The 18124-nt window shown below is 50.1% G+C and overlaps 1 protein-coding gene across 1 annotated transcript; it reads left to right on the top strand.

Moving 5' to 3' along the window:
• The first annotated feature begins 4776 nt into the window (after nucleotides 1-4776).
• SERPINF1 (serpin family F member 1) lies at nucleotides 4777-17947 on the top strand. Its single transcript, XM_036341914.1, has 8 exons — nucleotides 4777-4932; nucleotides 11022-11110; nucleotides 13051-13249; nucleotides 14092-14247; nucleotides 14617-14820; nucleotides 15866-16008; nucleotides 16974-17184; nucleotides 17642-17947. The coding sequence occupies exons 2-8, from the start codon at nucleotides 11030-11032 to the stop codon at nucleotides 17899-17901; spliced, it is 1254 nt and encodes a 417-aa protein (XP_036197807.1). The 5' UTR covers nucleotides 4777-4932; nucleotides 11022-11029; the 3' UTR covers nucleotides 17902-17947.
• Nucleotides 17948-18124: the final 177 nt, after the last annotated feature.

An 18124-nucleotide genomic window follows, 5' to 3' on the forward strand; every position in this document is an offset into this window, starting at 1 on the left:
ATTATTGGTGAGGACAAAACATCTTTTAGGATTTGTCTTCTGTGCCTTACCTGGCCCTATTTTTCTGTTGAATTGTTTTTCTTATTGATTTGTAATTCTTCCTAAATCACAGTGATTTCTTTTGATCAGTTATCTGTGTTACAAACATTTTCTCCCAGTGTGAGGCTTGTTTTTCATTTTGTTTTATGGTACTTTTTCATGAAAACTAGTTTTTTGGGTTTTTTTGTTTTTTTTTTAAAGGGTCGTTTTTGTGTGATTTTTTTTTCTAATATTTTATTGATTTTTTACAGAGAGGAAGGGAGAGAGATAGAGTCAGAAACATCGATGAGAGAGAAACATCGATCAGCTGCCTCCTGCACATCCCCCACCGGGGATGTGCCCGCAACCCAGGTACATGCCCTTGACCGGAATCGAACCTGGGACCTTTCAGTCCGCAGGCCGACCCTCTATCCACTGAGCCAAACCGGTTTCGGCTAGTTTTTAATGTTATTGCCAAATTTATCAATCTTTTATCATTTGCGCTTCTTTTGGTGTATATTGTCTTTAAAAAAAAAAAATCTTTCCTGCCAAAACCGGTTTGGCTCAGTGGATAGAGCGTCGGCCTGCGGACTGAGAGGTCCGGGTTCGATTCCGGTCAAGGGCATGTACCTGGGTTGCGGGCACATCCCCAGTGGGGGATGTGCAGGAGGCAGCTGATCGATGTTTCTCTCTCATCGATGTTTCTAACTCTATCTCTCTCCCTTCCTCTCTGTAAAAAATCAATAAAATATATATAAAAAAGAATAAAAAAAAATAAAAATCTTTCCTACCCAGAGATCACAAAGATAATCCATCTATACATTTTCCTGAAACATTTACAATTTTTCCTGTTGTATATGTCTGTTTGTGTTTGATTATATATATATATATATAATTTTTTTTAAGTTGATTTCAGAGAGGAAGGGAGAGGGAGAGAGAGATAGAAACATCAATGATGAGAATCATTGATTGGCTGCCTCCTGCATACCCTCGACTGGGGATGTGCCCGCAACCAAGGTACATGCCCTTGGCCAGAATCGAACCTGGGACTGTTCAGCCCGCAGGGTGACGCTCTATCCACTGAGCCAAACCGGTCAGGGCTGTGTTTGCTTTTTAAAGCACCAAAACTATCTCTGAAAGGACACATGGGAATGAGATTAACATCCGCTGTCTCCAGGCCATAGAGTTCGTGACTGAAGATCAGAGAGAGAGGAAGACTTTTTTCACTGCATACTTTTTGTTGCTTTTGAGTTTTGAACCATGTAAACATTAAGATCTATTCAAAATTACATAAATAAATTAAATAAAAATTCATTTAAAAGGGTTCTGTAAAACCAGAGATGGTTTTTCACATTTAAATATCTACTGTACCTAGAGTTCATTTTTGTGTACGGTGTGAGACAGGGATCCAATTTTAAGTTGTCTACTCAGACAGTCATGTCCTTTCTACCATTCTTCTTCTTTTTTTAATTTGTTTAAAATATATTTTTATTGATTTCAGAGAGAAAGGGAAAGGAAGAGAGAGAGAGAAACATCAATGATGAAAGAGAATCATTGATTGGCTGCCTCCTGCACGCCCCCCACTGGGGATCGAGCCCGCAACCCAGGCAGTCCTTGACTGGAATCGAACCCGGGACCTTTCAGTTCACAGGCCAACACTCTCTCCACTGAGCCAAACCAGTCAGGGCCTTCTTTTTTTTTTTTTTTTTTTATATATATATTTTATTGATTTTTTACAGAGAGGAAGGGAGAGAGATAGAGAGTTAGAAACATCGATGAGAGAGAAACATCAATCAGCTGCCTCCTGCACATCTCCTACTGGGGATGTGCCCGCAACCCAGGTACATGCCCCTGACCGGAATCGAACCTGGGACCTTTCAGTCCGCAGGCCGACGCTCTATCCACTGAGCCAAACCGGTTTCGGCAATATTTTTTTTTTTTTTAATATATTTTTTTTATTGATTTTTTACAGAGAGGAAGGGAGAGAGATAGAGAGTTAGGAACATCGATGAGAGAGAAACATCGATCAGCTGCCTCCTGCACATCTCCCACTGGGGATGTGCCCGCAACCCTGGTACATGCCCTTGACCGGAATCGAACCTGGGACCTTTCAGTCCGCAGGCCGACGCTCTATCCACTGAGCCAAACCGGTTTTGGCTTTTTTTTAAATATAAAAAATAGAGCCGAAACCGGTTTGGCTCAGTGGATAGAGCGTCGGCCTGCGGACTCGAGGGTCCCAGGTTCGATTCCGGTCAAGGGCATGTAACTTGGTTGCGGGCACATCCCCAGTGGGGAGTGTGCAGGAGGCAGCTGATCGATGTTTCTCTCTCATCGATGTTTCTGACTTTCTATCTCTCTCCCTTCCTCTCTGTAAAAAATCAATAAAATATATTTAAAAAAAAAAATAGAGAGGGAGAGAGAGACAGAAACATCAATGATGAGAGAGAACCATTGATCGGGAGCCTCCTGCATGCCCCTGCAGTGGGGATCGAGCCCGCAACCCGGGCATGTTCCCTGACCGGAATTGAACCCAGGACCCTTGAGTCCACAGGCCGACGCTCTGTACACTGAGCCAAACCAACCAGGGCTTTTTTTTTTTTTTTTTAAACTTCCTACTATTCTATGCTTAGCTTATTCTTATTCACGCTTCAAGATTCAGTTTAGATCCCTATATTCCAGCTCTGCTGCCACAATACCCCACAGAGCAGTGCTGTCCAATAGAAATACAAGACTTTCTAGCAGACACATTAAAAAAGAAATAGGTGAAGTTAATTTTAATAATATGTTTTATTTAACCCAACATGTGTAATCAGTATAAAATTATTGAGGTGTTTACAATTGTTTTTTCATACTAAGTATTCAAAATCTGGTGCGTATTTTACACTTACCGCAGATCACAGCTCAGACTAGCACATTCCAAGCGCTCATGGTCACTCTTGCTAGTGGCTTTTGTATTGGGCAACGCAGCTATAAGACTACGATCGCAGAATGTGTTGCATTATATTGAAATGATCTCTTCTCATATCAGCCTCTGTTATCAGTCAGGAAGTTTCTGGAGGGTGGGCCCTGAGTCTAATTCATCTCTGTATTCCTCCGTGTACCCAGCTAGTGTTGAGGTACTCAACTTTTTGTTGAATGGCGTGAACTCTGACTGTTGACACACTCTTCCTTATATAAAGCTGAACTTTGTCCACTGGAAAATTCTAACCAGGGGGCCTACCTCTGCTCCCAGGAACCTCACAGAAGTTGAGGTTCCCTGGTGTGGGGGGGAACAGGGGGATATAAGGACACATATGTAATACCTTAATCAATAAAGAAAAAAAAAAGAGTGTAAATTAGGCAGAATGGTTACTACTGATGGCTTGGGTCCTTGCCAACTAGCAAAAGGAACAGAGATCTTTAACACACATTTCGTGCCCAGGTGGGTCCCAGCCACACACTTGGCTCTGAGCTCTCAGGACTACTGTTTAGAATACATCTCCGTTTTTCCTTCTGTTCAGATATTTTCTCCACCGACCTTTCAAAACCATAGAATTTTAGGGCTTAAAAAGCAGAGATATTCCAGTTCCATCCCTTCGTTTTTTAATTGATTTTAGAGAAAGAGAGGAAGGGAGAGAGAAACATTGATTTGTTATGCCACTATTTATGCATTCATTGGTTGATTCTTGTATGTGCCTTGACTGGAGATCGAATCCGAAACCTTGGCATAGCAGGATGATGCTCTAACCAACTGAGCTACCTGGCCAGGTCTCAACCTTCATTTTTAAAATTTTATTTATATATATATATATTAAAATATATTTTATTGATTTTTTACAGAGAGGAAGGGAGAGGGATAGAGAGTCAGAAACATCGATGAGAGAGAAACATTTATCAGCCGCCTCCTGCACACTCCCCACTGGGGATGTGCCCTTGACCGGAATCGAACCTGGGACCCTTGAGTCCGCAGGCCGACGCTCTATCCACTGAGCCAAACTGGCCAGAGCTATTTATATATTTTTATTGATTTCAGAGAGGAAGGGAGAGGGAGAGATAGAAACATCAATGATGACAGAGAATCATCGATCGGCTGCCTCCTGCATGCCCCCTACTGGAATCAAGCCCACAACTCAGGCATGTGCCCTGACTGAGAATCAAACCGTGACCTCCTGGTTCATAGGTGGATGCTCAACCACTGAACCATACCAGCCAAGCTCATCCCTTCATTTAAAAAATTCTTCTTACTTATTGATTTTTTTTCAGAAGAGGGAAGGAGAGAGAGAGAGAGAGAGAGAGAGAGATATGGATTTGTTGTTCCACTTTTTTATGCATTCATTGGTTGCTTCTTGTAGGTGTCCTAACTGGGAATCAAACCTGCAACCTTGGCATATCAGGGTGATGCTCTAAGCAACTGAGATACCCAGCCAGACCATCCCTTCATTTTTCAGCTGAGAAAGGGAGGAACCATGAGAGTTGTCTTGCCCCAAATCCCAGTTAGTGTCCGAGCCAAGGACCAAGAAAAAACCAGAACCCCAGTATTGGGCCAGTGTTTTCTCCACTCCACTAGCCTGCCTCTGGGGCCTCCCCCTGCAAGACTCTTCCTCAGTCCTGACTCCCACCTGGGCTGGCCAGGGTGCCCTCTGGGGGTGAAACCTCAGGCAGGGAGGAAGGCCAGGGCCTGAGGGAAGGCCTGGTGGAGCAGGGTGTGTGTCGTAGGGGTGCATGGAGGAAGGGCAGCAGGGGGTTAAAGTTAACACCAGACAATGATGCAATCGCAGAATCTGAATTGAGTGCAGGTCGCTTTAAGACAGGAGTAGCTGTAATCTGAAGCCTGCTGGAAGCGGGATTGGGAGGCAACAGAAAAAGCTCCTGTGTTTGCAGGAGCCCCCTCAGTGTGCAGACTAGGCTGGGCACCGAGCTGCAGCGCACCCACAGGTAAAGCAGCCCTGTCCGGCCTTTGTGTCAGGAGAAGACAGGACAGGCTCCCGTGGGCTGCGGGGCTGGGGAGAGGCAGGGCACCCCAGGGAGTGGCAAAGAGAGGTGCCAGGGAGAGGAGGTGGGAAACTAGCCTCTGCAGCATGGGCATCAGGGCTAGTGGAGGAGAGAGGGCAGAGGGAGTTGGGGGTCAGAAGGCGGCAACCCAATCATCCCCGAACTCCGGGCGCCACTAGGAGAGGCTGGGAGAACTTGAACCAAGTGGGTGGGAAACAACGGAGAGGGCTGTGGGGGGGAGAAGCAGGGAGCTCAGCTGCAGGGTCAGGTCTGAGCAGCACCTCCAAGAGGCTCTGCAGCCCGGAGGGGAGGAGGCTGCCAGGAGCAGTGTTTCCACCAGGGCCGCTGGGGAGGCAGCCGATCCTGCAGCCCAGCCTGAGCTGGGCTCAGCTCGCTGCTGCTTTTCCAGGCAACTGGTGCTGATTTCAATGGTAACGTCCCAGCACTGCCAGGCAGCTGGGCTGTTAAGCGGTGCTGGAGGGCTGGGATGGAGGACAGCTGTGTCCTTCTCCCCTGTGCCCACACTTTTCTGTTGGCCAAGGGAGCTGCCAGGAAAAGCTGGCAGGTCAATGGGGTTCTGGCCTCTCACACACAGAGATTGTTATGGAGCCCAGCCAGTGTTTGGGGTTTGGGGGCTCAGCTGCCAGTGCTGGAGAGAATGCTGCCCGCACCCCTTCCGCTCCCTGAGGCATGCCACAGCAAGGCGTGGGTCCGGGCCAAAGGACAGCTGCAGGCTTCCCAGAAACCCCATCCCTGCCTGGCCCATGCCCATCTACTGGGAGTTCAGCCCCAGGCTGAGGGTGGGAGAGGCAGGGGCCGGGGAGTACTTGCCCAAGGCTGGTCCTTCTGAGGTGTGGGGAGGGGCAGCTCATGGGCACTCTGGTTCCTTAATCAGGTCTTCGTAGGAAACATTGACTGGGGACTGATGGAGTCACTGTAGGTGGGGTGGGCTGGGAGGGGACCCCCTGGAATCCCCCTCCCTGAGCCAGGGGAGAGGGTGTGCCCTTCCTTGCACTGCCCATGTGGTCCACCACCCTGTGGCTTGAAGGCTCTGTGGTTCTGGGAGGAGGAGGAGCGGGTAGGGGGAGGAAAGAGAGGGGGAAGAAGAGGAGGAGGGATGGTGTTTGTCTCACAATTGGGTTTAATTAGAAACACATGCATTGGCTCAAATGGCTCCTTCTAGCTTGAAGTCAAGATCATGAAACCCCAGTTCCTTGTGCCTTTTGATCTGGGCCATGTGGCAGGGAGTAAGGCCTGACCTTGGCCCAGCAGAGAGGTATCTGCTTCCTCCCCTGCCCTCCCCAACCTGGTAGGACAGGAATCTGGCTGGAATACTGCCCTTTGGACAGGATGGCATCGTTGTCCCTATGCCCCTGGCCAGGCAATGGCTGCCTGCCCCAGGCCATGAACGATCACCCTGGACAGGGCATCGAGTGTGCTCAGAGGGGCCCCCCATGCAGACCCTTACCCTTGTAGGGGGCTTTCAATAATCTCTCCACTTCCCTCATCCCCAGGGCTAAGGTGGAGGACTCAAAGAGGTGCTATTAATACTACACATCCCACTGCCTGGCCCTGGGCCAGCTGTGGAGCCACGTGCCTTATCCCACCAGGGTCCCTCACTTCGTCTTCAGTCCACAGCCCACCCACATGGTGATCGTGATCACGGGACTCGGGGCTTGGGCTCAGACTCTGTAGGGATCCCCACAGAGAAGGCCCCACCTTCACAGGGACTGGAATTGTGAACTTCGTTTGCTTAAACACTGTCCCAGGATGACCCCTATCCCTGGCTCCTATCGCAACTCCCTGCTGGCCAGAGCAATGAGAGCTAACAACTTTTCCTCTGGCCTCGCTGCCTGCCTGCGGATCTCACTGAATTTTCAGCCTCCAATAAACCAGTCCCCTGAGGCTCAGGCAAGGAGGGCTCCCGCCAGCTCTGGGTGGGGCTGGCTGGGTGGAGAGCGCAGCTGAAAGCTGGGTGGTGTTAGGTCTCTATCTGGCCTTGCAGAGAGCTTACCCCTTTGTCTCCCTGAGCGGCAAGGGCAGCCACGTGGAAGGGCAGCTGCTGAGGAGACAGGGCTCCTCACTGAGACGCGAGCTCCAGATCGGGGTTTACAGGGAAAGCGGGTTCCCACGGGCAGGCCAGCCAGAAGCTGGGCACTCAGGTGTTGCCTTTCATGCTCTATAACGTTGCCCGGTGGATTATCAGGCTCACTTTTAAGATCTTCAGCCAAAAGTCACACACTGCACTCCCAACTTTCCTCTTTGTTCTGAGAAGTCAGAAAAGTATGTGTTGTGTGTGGGGGGTGTGATTGGGTACATGAAAGGACAATGAGAGGTCTCGAGACCCTTGGCCCGTGTGTGTGTGTGTATGTGGGGTGTGATTGGGTACATGAAAGGACAATGAGAGGTCTTGAGACCCTTGGCCCGTGTGTGTGTGTGTGTATGTGGGGTGTGATTGGGTACATGAAAGGACAATGAGAGGTCTCGAGACCCTTGGCCCGTGTGTGTGTGTGTGTGTGTGTGTGTGTGTGTGTGTGTGTGTTGCAGGGGAGGGGAGGGGCAGGCAGGGAAGACAGACTGTAAATTCTTTTTTTTTTTTTTTTTTAATTAAATCTTTATTGTTCAGATTATTACATTTGTTCCTCTTTTTTTTTCCCCCCATAACTCCCCTCCTCCCAGTTCCCGCCCCACCCTCCGCACTCACTCCCCACCCACTGTCCTCATCCATAGGTGCACGATTTTTGTCCAGTCTCTTCCCGCATCTCCCACACCCCTTTCCCCCCCAGGGATAGTCAGTCCATTCCCTTTCTATGTCCCTGATTCTATTATAATCACCAGTTCATTCTGTTCATCAGATTATTTATTCACTTGATTCTTAGATTCACTTGTTGATAGATGCATATTTGTTGTTCATAATTTGTATCTTTACCTTTTTCTTCCTCTTCCTCTTCTTAAAGGATACCTTTCAGCATTTCATATAATCCAGGTTTGGTGGTGATGAACTCCTTTAGCTTTTCCTTATCTGTGAAGCTCTTTATCTGACCTTCAATTCTGAATGATAGCTTTGCTGGATAAAGTAATCTTGGTTGTAGGTTCTTGGTATTCATCACTTTGAATATTTCTTGCCACTCCCTTCTGGCCTGCAAAGTTTCTGTTGAGAAATCAGCTGACAGTCGTATGGGTATTCCCTTGTAGGTAACTGAGTTTCTTTCTCTTGCTGTTTTTAAGATTCTCTCTTTATCTTTTGCTCTTGGCATTTTAATTATGATGTGTCTTGGTGTGGTCCTCTTTGGATTCCTTTTGTTTGGGGTTCTCCGCGCTTCTTGGACCTGTAAGTCCATTTCTTTCACCAGGTGGGGGAAGTTTTCTGTCATTATTTCTTCAAATAGGTTTTCAATATCTTGCTCTCTCTCATCTTCTGGCACCCCTATAATTCTGATGTTGGTACGCTTGAAGCTGTCCCAGAGGCTCCTTACACTATCCTCGCATTTTTGGATTCTTTTTTCATTTTGCTTTTCTGGTTGGGTGTTTTTTGCTTCCTCGCATTTCAAATCATTGACTTGATTCTTGCGCTCCTCTGGTCTGCTGTCGGGAGTCTGTATAATATTCGTTATTTCAGTCCGTGTGTGCTTAATTTCTAGTTGGTTCCCCAATATAAAATCGAGGGTCTTATTAGTTTTCTTGTAGATCTCATTAAGTTTATCGGCGGCTTCTAAACAGTTCTTGAGAGACCTTAAAAGTGTGGTTCTGAACTCTATATCTTCCATTGACAATTTTGTCCTGTTTCTTTGTCTCCGCATTTTGTTATGCTTCCTTGGTCCACCCCCTAGTGGTCTTTGTTCGCAGTCTTATAGTTAAATCTTGATTGTTGTAGCTAATTCCAGGGAGGGTTTGACCTCCAGGCCAAGTGGCTATGAGAATCAGCTGTGTCAGCAGTGAGAGAACTTCTGTCCTCTAGGGAGGTGCTAATCTAGCCTTTGCCTGAGGCTATCCGGCAAAAGCCTCTGTGCAGGGCTTGGGCGGGGCGGGTCGCACAGGATCAACAGGGTGGGCCGGAGAGAGCAGTTATGGCGGCTCTCAGTCCTGTCCCCAGGGGCTCTGCCTCTCAGAGTCCCAGCACCCGCTGCAAAGCTCAGAGAGAAAGCTGCACTCGCTCTGACCGAAGCCAGACAGTCCCGCTTCTCCCGTTTGAGTCTGGGTTGCTAAAGACTCGCCCGGATCTGGAGCTCAGAGTCTGCGACTCCCTCCCGATTGAAAACGCCAACCCTGCCCTCCACCGCCAGCCCGCTCGCGCACTCCGCACCTCAGAATTTGACTTCAGCACTGAGCCTCCTCTGAGTGTCCGTATGCGTTTCTCTTTCCTCCTAGTTGTAGGACTTCCACTCAGCCAGCGTTCCTGTGGTTCTGGGTGATGTCCCTTCCGTTTTTTGGTTTCACTTTTGAAGTAGTTGTTCAAAGCAGCAAACTCCGGTGTTAACCTATGCCGCCATCTTGGTTCTCCCCAGACTGTAAATTCTTGACTTGACAGTGTGGATGGAGGGAGGACATGCACCAGACAAAGGTCCTGGTGGTCGAGACGTTGTCCCACTTTCTAACCAGAAGGCCTCTTGAAAGATCTGATTTGGGAACCCCCACCCGCAGCTGCCTCATCCTTTTCCCCCCACATCATGATCCCAGGGTTGAGCCCCGATGTACAGTGAATGCAGGAGGGTAAGGGATGGTGGAGCACCCAGAGCAAGCATGTCAAACTCAAAGGCGAACATGGGCCAAATAAAGGAGGCATGCTGCCTTCGGGGCGGAAAGTTTGATATGACTGACCTAGAGCCCTGGACCCTTTTCCCTTGTGGTCCAGGGGCCAGACCAGAGCCAGGTCAGAAGAGACCACGGCTGGGGAGTCGAAGGGACTTGGGTGGTCTTCCTAAGAGGGGTTTTGCTTAACCTGGAGGAAGGAAGGCTTCGGAGGAGTAAGAGCTATTCCGAGCTGGTAGGGGGAAGAAGACCTGGCTCCCCAGGGGAGAAGGCCCCCCCCCTCCAAATTGGAGGGACACGTTTTGACTCAGGGACCACTGGAACGCTCCCCCTGTCTCTGGAACTGGGAAGTGCGATGAAGGCATCACCTACTTTAATCCTCATCACAATAGTTAAGAACTACTTGATTTCCATTTCAGTAGAGAAGAGATTATGATTTAGAAAGCTATTAAGCCCTAGCCAGTTTGGCTCTGTGAACTGAAGGGTCCAGGGTTCGATTCTGGTCAAGGGCATGTACCTGGGTTGCAAGCTTAATCCTCCTGCCCCGGTCGGGACACATGAGGGAGGCAACCAATAGATGTGTCTCTCTCACATCGATGTTTCTCTCTCCATCTCTCCCCCTCCCTCCCATTCTCTCTAAAAATCAATGGAAAAAATATCCTCAGGTGAAAATTAGAAAAAAAAGAAAAAGGAAAAAAGCTATTAAGACACAGAATTGAAATTTGAGCCCAGGCTGTCCCACCCAAGGCCCAGCACTCCTAACCGTGAGAATCAGGGCTCTGTCTAGGAAGGAAATGAATCCCTTATGAGGCCACAGCTTCCAGGCCAGAGGAGTTCAATGAGTTTGAGAACTTCCTGGGGAGAGCAGGGGCTGGACCGGATGCCTCCATTCTCTGTATTCAGTGATTCTACTCATGAGGCCTAGATGTTGCCCCAATTATGTTACTAGACATTGCCCCAAATCCTGTATCATGAGCTGGCCCGGTGCCTCCAGGGGAAAACCTTGGTGTGCAACCCACACACGGGAGCCCACCGCTGGGTCTTCACTGTCCTGGGCTTTAGGCTCACAGGTGGGTCTCCTGACACAGACCATGGAGTGAGAGCCCAAGCTCACCTGGTGTGACTGTGGGCCCTGAGGCAGGTGAGGTGGGGAGTTGCTGAGAGGGAGGGATCTAGCTGAGCGCCCACTTCCAGCCTGGGGAGGCTGGAGGGGAAGGTGCCCAGGGTGGTGGGTGCAGGGTGGGGGTGAGGGACGCAGCCTGCCACTTCCCGCTTTCTTGCAGGCCCCGGGATGCAGGCCCTCATGCTACTCCTCTGGACTGGAGCCCTCCTCGGGAGCGGCAGCTGCCAGAACAACGCTGGCAGCCCGGAGGTGAGTGGTGGTGGGTGGGGGCGTGGGAAGTGGTGGTGGGTGGGGTGGGGGCCTCTCCTTTGCAGGCACCCAGGTTCCAGACCAGGCCGCTACACCTAGACATCAGCAAAACAGAGAAAATGTCTTGCCCCACCTTTCAGAGAACAGAATGGGGACAAAAATAAGATCCTCAAAAGTGAAAAGCAAAAGCACTCTCGCAAGCCTGGGGTGCCCCTTCAGTGCAGACCCTCGTATCGCGCCAGCATGGCCAAGGGTGACCCTGGGTGGGGGCGGCGAAGGATTTAGAAAAGACAAGAGAATAGAGCTGGGTCTGAGGGGGACGCTGCCCTCTCTGATGGAGAGACTGCACCGCAGCCTGTAAGCCGTGTCTTGATAGCCAGATTCCACGAGGCAAAGTAAGGGTGGGCGTGGTCAAGATGTTTACCACATTCTCATGGGTTTCAGAGTCCAGAGTGCTAACCATTACACAATGGAACCCCCATTCTCATGGGTTTCGAGCTTACTCAACTACATGCACCTGAACTCTATCAAGCCCACATCACTCAGACCACGTGTTCGGACCGTAGGTTCAAGCTTACAACCATAGCTGTTGGCTATAATTGTGCTGGGAGGGCTCTGCCCTCCAAGCTGGGACTTGCACGTGGCCACGAGAGGACTGTGCCCTCTCATTAGTCCGAGGCTTGAACCTGTCCAAACGCGGTAGCTGCTCTCCACAGACCCTCCCTCATTACCTGCGTTGCTGCGGGTCTCTTGAGTGGGTGCTTTTCTCAGATATCTGTTCCCGTGTAAAGCTGTGAAGAGGCCGCTTTCCTGTGCGGAGGGAGTGCATTTGGGTTGCAACGGCAGATGCTAGGAGGCCGATGCTATGTGACCACGAGGCGTTATGGCCACACGAGGGGCCAGGGCAGCCAGGGCACACTCACTGACTGCAGGCCTGGACTTTGTCGTGAGTTCGAGTTGAATTCTGGCTCTCCCTCTCACTAACTTGGTGACCTTAGACAAGTCACTTGTATCTATGAAATGGGATTTAAAAATACCCATCATTACAGGACCATGTGGCCTGACACTTATATCTCATCTATGAACACCTGCTCTGCAAAAGGCAGTTCTTGCCTTTAAGGGACTCCGTCTTTTGAGATATTAGTCTGGGGAGGTCATCAAATATGTCAACAAGCATGAGATGAAGCAACTCAAATGAAAAGAACTAGCACAGAGCCCAGTCAGTACAGGGCAGATGGTTAATATATGGTACTGAACTCTGAAAAAGGTCAGAAAACCAAAAGGTCCCTTCCGATTGGGGCAAACTGGGGAAGTCTGTGGTGGAGGAGGTGATGTCGGATCAGGGCCGTCAAAGACAGAGGTTTGATGGGTGGAGAGAGACCTGGGAGCAGTGAGTGAGGGAGAGCAGACAGGAATCTGGTCTGGCCTGAGAACAGCGTTTCTTGGGAGAGGAGGAGGCTCCTCTTCTCTCCTTGGATTTAAAATTTTTTTAAATTATTTTTTAAATTATTTTTATTGATTGCAGAGAGAGGAAGGGAGAGGGAGAAAGATAGAAACATCAGTGATGAGAATCATTCATCCGCTGTCTCCTACACGCCCCCTGCTGGGGATCGAGCCTGCAGCTGGGCATGTGCCCTGACTTCTATCACACAGGTTCATGGGTTGATGCTCCACCACTGAGCCACACCGGCTGGACTTTTTTTTTTTTTTTTTAAGTGTGTCACAGGCCTGAGGCTCGCAGGTCACTAGTGTTGAAACCTGGTCAGCTAGTCTCTCTTCTGGGCTGCCTCTCCCCAGCAGAGAGCTCCTGCATGGTCACTCCAGCGTTAGCCTAAAACACACCACAGTCAGGCGGGGGCCAGAACCACAGTCCCACCCAAAGCGCTGCGGAGGCCAGTCACCCACTGCTCATCTCCACTGGTCCTTGTACTCAAATCCAGGGCTCCCCAGACCACGAGACCACAGCGGGGTCTGTGGAGGAAGAGGATCCCTTTTTCAAGGTCCCGGTGAACAAGCTGGCAGCGGCCGTCTCCAACTTTGGCTACGACCTGTACCGCGTGAAATCCAGCACGAGCCCCACGGCCAATGTGCTCCTGTCTCCACTCAGCGTGGCCACGGCGCTCTCTGCCCTCTCGCTGGGTGAGTTCTCTGACCAGAAAGCCCCAGGGTCCCAGAGCTGCCATGGGGCCACCGCACATCTCTGGCTCTCCAAGCCCCAGAGCGCCTGCATCTCAGGGAGGGGCGTAGAGATGCTGAGACTAGTCCCAGCAGGTCCCAGCAGGCAAGTGCTGTGCACACACAGGTCCCTCGCTCCCCCGGAGGGTGCTGACACCGGTGTGCGGCTTCAGGACCACTTACTGACATGGGGACTTTGACGCTCATTAATTCCTTAAATGAGCTGCCACTACGTGCCAGACGTTAGGCTCAGTTCTGGGGATGTAACTGCACAAAAGTGGGCACAGTTTTTGCCTTCACTTGGGTCACGGGGAAATGAATAAGTGAGGCCCTGGTTGGGTAACTCGTTGGTTACAGCATTGTCCCAATATGCCAAGGTTGCGGGTTCAATCCTGGGTCAGGGCACATACAGGAAGCAACCAATGAATGCACAAGTAAGCAGAACAACAAATTGATGTCTGTCTCTCTCTTCCTCCCTTCCTCTCTCTAAAAATAAAAAATCAATAAAAATAAGTAAACAACAAACCGGCAACTACAGAACAGTCTGGTGAGGCTGTGATGGGAGAAGCACAGGGACCTGTACCCTCAGGCCCACCCTTATCTCTCTCTGGGCCTGAGGCCCTTAGTCTGCTCCAGGAAAACCTCTATTTCTTCTGTTGCCTTCAAAGTCCTTCCTACCTAAGAATGTCTCCGATATCGGGAGACAAAAGACTAAGGTACAGTGCTCCTCTCCTGTCCTGCCCTGGGAGCTGGCCTGAGCTGGCTGGTGCACAGTCATCGAGCCCACATCCTTGTCTCTCTGGCAGGAGCTGAACAGCGGACAGAATCCAGCATCCACCGGGCTCTCTACTATGATCTGATCACCAACCCAGACATCCACGGCACCTACAAGGAGCTCCTGGCCTCCGTCACTGCCCCCCAGAAAAACCTCAAGACTGCTTCCCGGATCGTCTTTGAGAAGAGTGAGTGGGCTCGCCTGAGCTGCGGAGGAGCAGCGTGGGGGGTTTCTTTGCATGTCTGCCCCGGCCAGGCCCAGCCCTGGTAGGCAGGAAGTGGCCCTGTGAGCCCAAAGGGGATCCGAAAGAGGAAGTGGGCTGAGGGAGGGTCAGGGGAGGGCAGTAACACGAAGAGAAACAGCAAGGAGCAGAATCTGTAGTTCCCTGCCCAGTGCCGCCTGGGGAAGCTGGCACGAGGTCCCAGCCAGTTACGGGAAGACACCGGGAGGGAAGTCAGGGCCCGAGTGTAAACTAGAACCTAAGCCTGGCATGCCTCCAAGGAGGGGATGCGGGTTTCGCTCTCAGACGACACTAACCCTGCGCGTCTCTCCCCAGAGCTGCGGATAAAATCCAGCTTTGTCGCACCACTGGAGAAGTCATATGGGACCAGGCCCAGAGTCCTGACCGGCAACTCCCGCATGGACCTTCAGGAGATTAACAACTGGGTGCAGGCCCAGACGAAAGGGAAAATCGCTAGGTCCACAAGGGACTTGCCCAGTGAAATCAGCATTCTCCTTCTGGGTGTGGCTTACTTCAAGGGTGAGGCCTTCTCCACTTCTCTGTAGGCCAAGGGTGGATGGTGGGCGTCAGACAGGACCAGGAAAGAGGGGAAGTCAAAGACCTAGTTCAATAACTACCCGGGGGCGAAGCCAGAGGAGGGCCTGAGAAACGCACTTGGCGGAGCGTTATCTGGTGTGGTAAGATTCCTGGCCTACGAAGTGTAAAAGGCTGTGAGGAAAGAACACATGACCACCTTGTGCCTGTGTGGGTTGGGCACTGCTCGGTTTCTGGCTGGGCCAGAGCCCGGCTCTGTCTTTTCTGGCTGCAGAGCCTTGCCGACCCTCCGTAGCCTCTCTGGGCCTATTTTCTCATCTCCAACATGGGGACTCTAGGTCCCTCCCATCCTCACATCAGCCCTAGCGCTGTGCCCAGGAGCAGGTACCAATAAGCCCCTGCTGGCTAACAGCATTCTTCCAGGCTGTGGTGATAGGCCCAAGACTTCCCCGGGCCCATGGGAGGCCAGCCCCATTCTGATAAGCCTCGGGTGGGTTTTCGGGCAACCTCCCCTTAAAATACTTTATAACCATCTATGGAGCAGTAGCAAGAATGGACCCCTAAACTCCCAGAAAAATGCTCAACCTGCAGCACTGATCCCCACGAAGCGAAAGAAGCAGTTCCAAACCAGCCTGTTAAAAGGCAACATTGAACGAAGGGAGCTGATCATCAACTCGCTGTGTGACTCTGGCAAGTCCCTTTGCCTCTCTGGGCTGCAGTGCTTTTCCAGCTGTGAGGGGTGATGAGAGGAGGTCCAGGCCCCTTCCAGCTCTGACCTGCTTTGATTCTGTCTCCCGGACACACCACTGTAGAAGCGTCGACCAGGTTACTGTTCTCCCCGGTGGTCATGGAACTTGTACCATCCATCCAGTCAAATGAATAAAATCGACGTATTTCCTTCTGAGCTTACGTATTCCCTGATGTGTCGGGGCCTTTGACACTGAGGTTCCCTTAGCTAGGCTTTGGTCTTAGCCTGGTCCTAGCCTTTCTGTCTCCTGGGACTTAGGGTGCTCCATGTGTTTCATTCCAGGGCAGTGGGTAACAAAGTTTGATCCCAAAAAGACTTCCCTCCAGGATTTCCACTTGGATGAGGAGAGGACTGTGAGAGTGCCCATGATGTCAGAGCCCACAGCTGTCTTACGCTACGGCTTGGATTCTGATCTGAACTGCAAGGTTTGTAGGTAGGGGTGGGGGTGGGGGGTGAACATCAGACGGCAATCTAAATTTTACCTACTGCGTGACTTTCCGCAGTAGCTTCTCTGTATCTTTTTTTTTTCTTCTTAAAATAAAAGTGGGTAGAAACTTACCTTCTCAGGGTTACGTGTAAGAGTTAATGAGGTAATGTGACATTACCTTCTTGTGAAATTAGGGCCCTCCAGATTGGGTGCTCAAATGTTGGTTTAAAAAACCTTTTCTTTCCTTTCTTCGATTTGTGTGTGTGTGGGGCGAGGGGGGTACTTTTATTTCTGGAATTCAAAGCCAAACTTTCAAAAACTGCCACAAACTCCAAATTGCTGACCTTCTAAGTCTTTCACATATACCTGACTTCTTTTCATTCTAAGTCAGTAGTTCTTAACCTTTTTCTTTGGGAATCTGACAAAGCACCTGAAATACTTGAAAGAAATGCCATGTATGCACACACACACACATTTCTGTATATAATTTCAGGGGCTACTGGGGCCTGGGATGCAATTTGTCACATGGATCTTGGGGTAAAAACCTCCGGTCAAAGGACCCACTTTATGGTGGCTTCTGTGTTCTGTACCCACTGCCCCCGTTCCTGGTCCAGGGCTCCCTGTGTAACAGATGATTAGTAACTGTTGGCAGATAAACCTTGGGAGAAGACAGAGACCTAGAGTTCAATCCCACCTCCTGAGAACCACAGGAGAAAATTCTTTCAGCAGATAATCAGTTGGTATTGGGCCAAGGTAAGAAAAGACGTCAACTTTTTGAAGGAACATTAGTAAACATCTTGCTGCATGAACGCAATAGCCTAGAGGGACAACTGTGAAATAGATTAGGGGCCGGGGAAAGCAGGCCCAGGGCCCCACTGTGTAAGCATGTGCGTGTGCATGTGTATCCCTAGGCTCCTAAGCTCTAAAGGACTAACTCATGTGGTCTCTTCCCTGTTGTTTCAGATTGCCCAGTTGCCCTTGACTGGAAGCATGAGTATCATCTTCTTCCTGCCCCTGAAAGTGACCCAGAACTTGACCATGATAGAAGAGAGCCTCACCTCTGAGTTCGTTCATGACATAGACAGAGAACTGAAGACGGTTCAAGCAGTCCTGTCCGTCCCCAAGCTGAAGCTGAGTTATGAAGGCGAAGTCACTAAGTCCCTGCAGGACATGAGTATGTTTGCAAGGCTCCTTTGCCTTGGGGGTGGGTGGGGTTGAGTCTTGGAGCCTTCTGACTCGCTAAGTAGAACTCCTTTGTAGGGAGACCCTAGATGATTCCTTAATTGTCAGACATGGTGCTGGAGAAGACTGAACTGCCTTCCTTATCAGACTCATTCTTAGCGCCATGACCCTACATCCTATAAAGCCCCATGACCATACATTCTATAACAGGCACTCAGAACATTGCCTCTCAAGACAGATCCGTAGATTTGGTTTCTAAGCTTAACCTCAATTGCTGTGTACTTTTGGGCAAATCACTCAGCCTTTCACTGGAGCCCTATCTATCTCACAAAAGGTCAAAAGAGCTGTTCCACTCCCCGCTTGCTTTCCTCTTTGAATCAGGATTTAGGAACTAGGCGGTATTCTTCCTTGGGGTGTTGGCTAATGGAAATCTCTCTCCATCTCTGCAGAGCTGCAATCCTTGTTTGATTCACCAGACTTCAGCAAGATCACGGGCAAATCTATCAAACTTACTCAAGTGGAACATCGCGCTGGCTTCGAGTGGAATGAGGATGGGGCAGGCACCACCCCTAGCGCAGAGCTCCAGCCTGCTCGCCTCACCTTCCCCCTGGACTATCACCTTAACCAGCCGTTCATCTTTGTACTGAGGGACACGGACACGGGGGCCCTTCTCTTCATAGGCAAAATTCTGGACCCCAGGGGCACTTAATGCTCCAGTTTAATCTTCCAGTTACCCCCCCCCCCAAAAAAAAAAACAACAACCCTAGCGGGATGGCAGATTACATATGACATGAAGGCTGCCCCAATGTTTCAATGTATACTTTGCAATAAAAGTGCTTTATCCTTAATTTTTGTTACCCTGTTCCTCTTCCTTTTTTGAGCCGTATTAAGTTTAATCTGAAGATAAATAGCCCTTTGGGAATTTATTGGTC

Source organism: Myotis myotis, unplaced genomic scaffold (genome assembly GCF_014108235.1).
Source record: "Myotis myotis isolate mMyoMyo1 unplaced genomic scaffold, mMyoMyo1.p scaffold_m19_p_17, whole genome shotgun sequence".
Classification (NCBI taxonomy): Eukaryota; Metazoa; Chordata; class Mammalia; order Chiroptera; family Vespertilionidae; genus Myotis; species Myotis myotis.

Coding starts and splice junctions, on each gene's coding strand:
- SERPINF1 (XM_036341914.1), top strand. CDS start 11,030: ATGCAGGCCCTCATGCTACTCCTCTGGACTGGAGCCCTCCTCGGGAGC. Junction 11,111..13,050: donor ACAACGCTGGCAGCCCGGAG/GTGAGTGGTGGT, acceptor ACTCAAATCCAG/GGCTCCCCAGACCACGAGAC. Junction 16,009..16,973: donor ATTCTGATCTGAACTGCAAG/GTTTGTAGGTAG, acceptor CTGTTGTTTCAG/ATTGCCCAGTTGCCCTTGAC.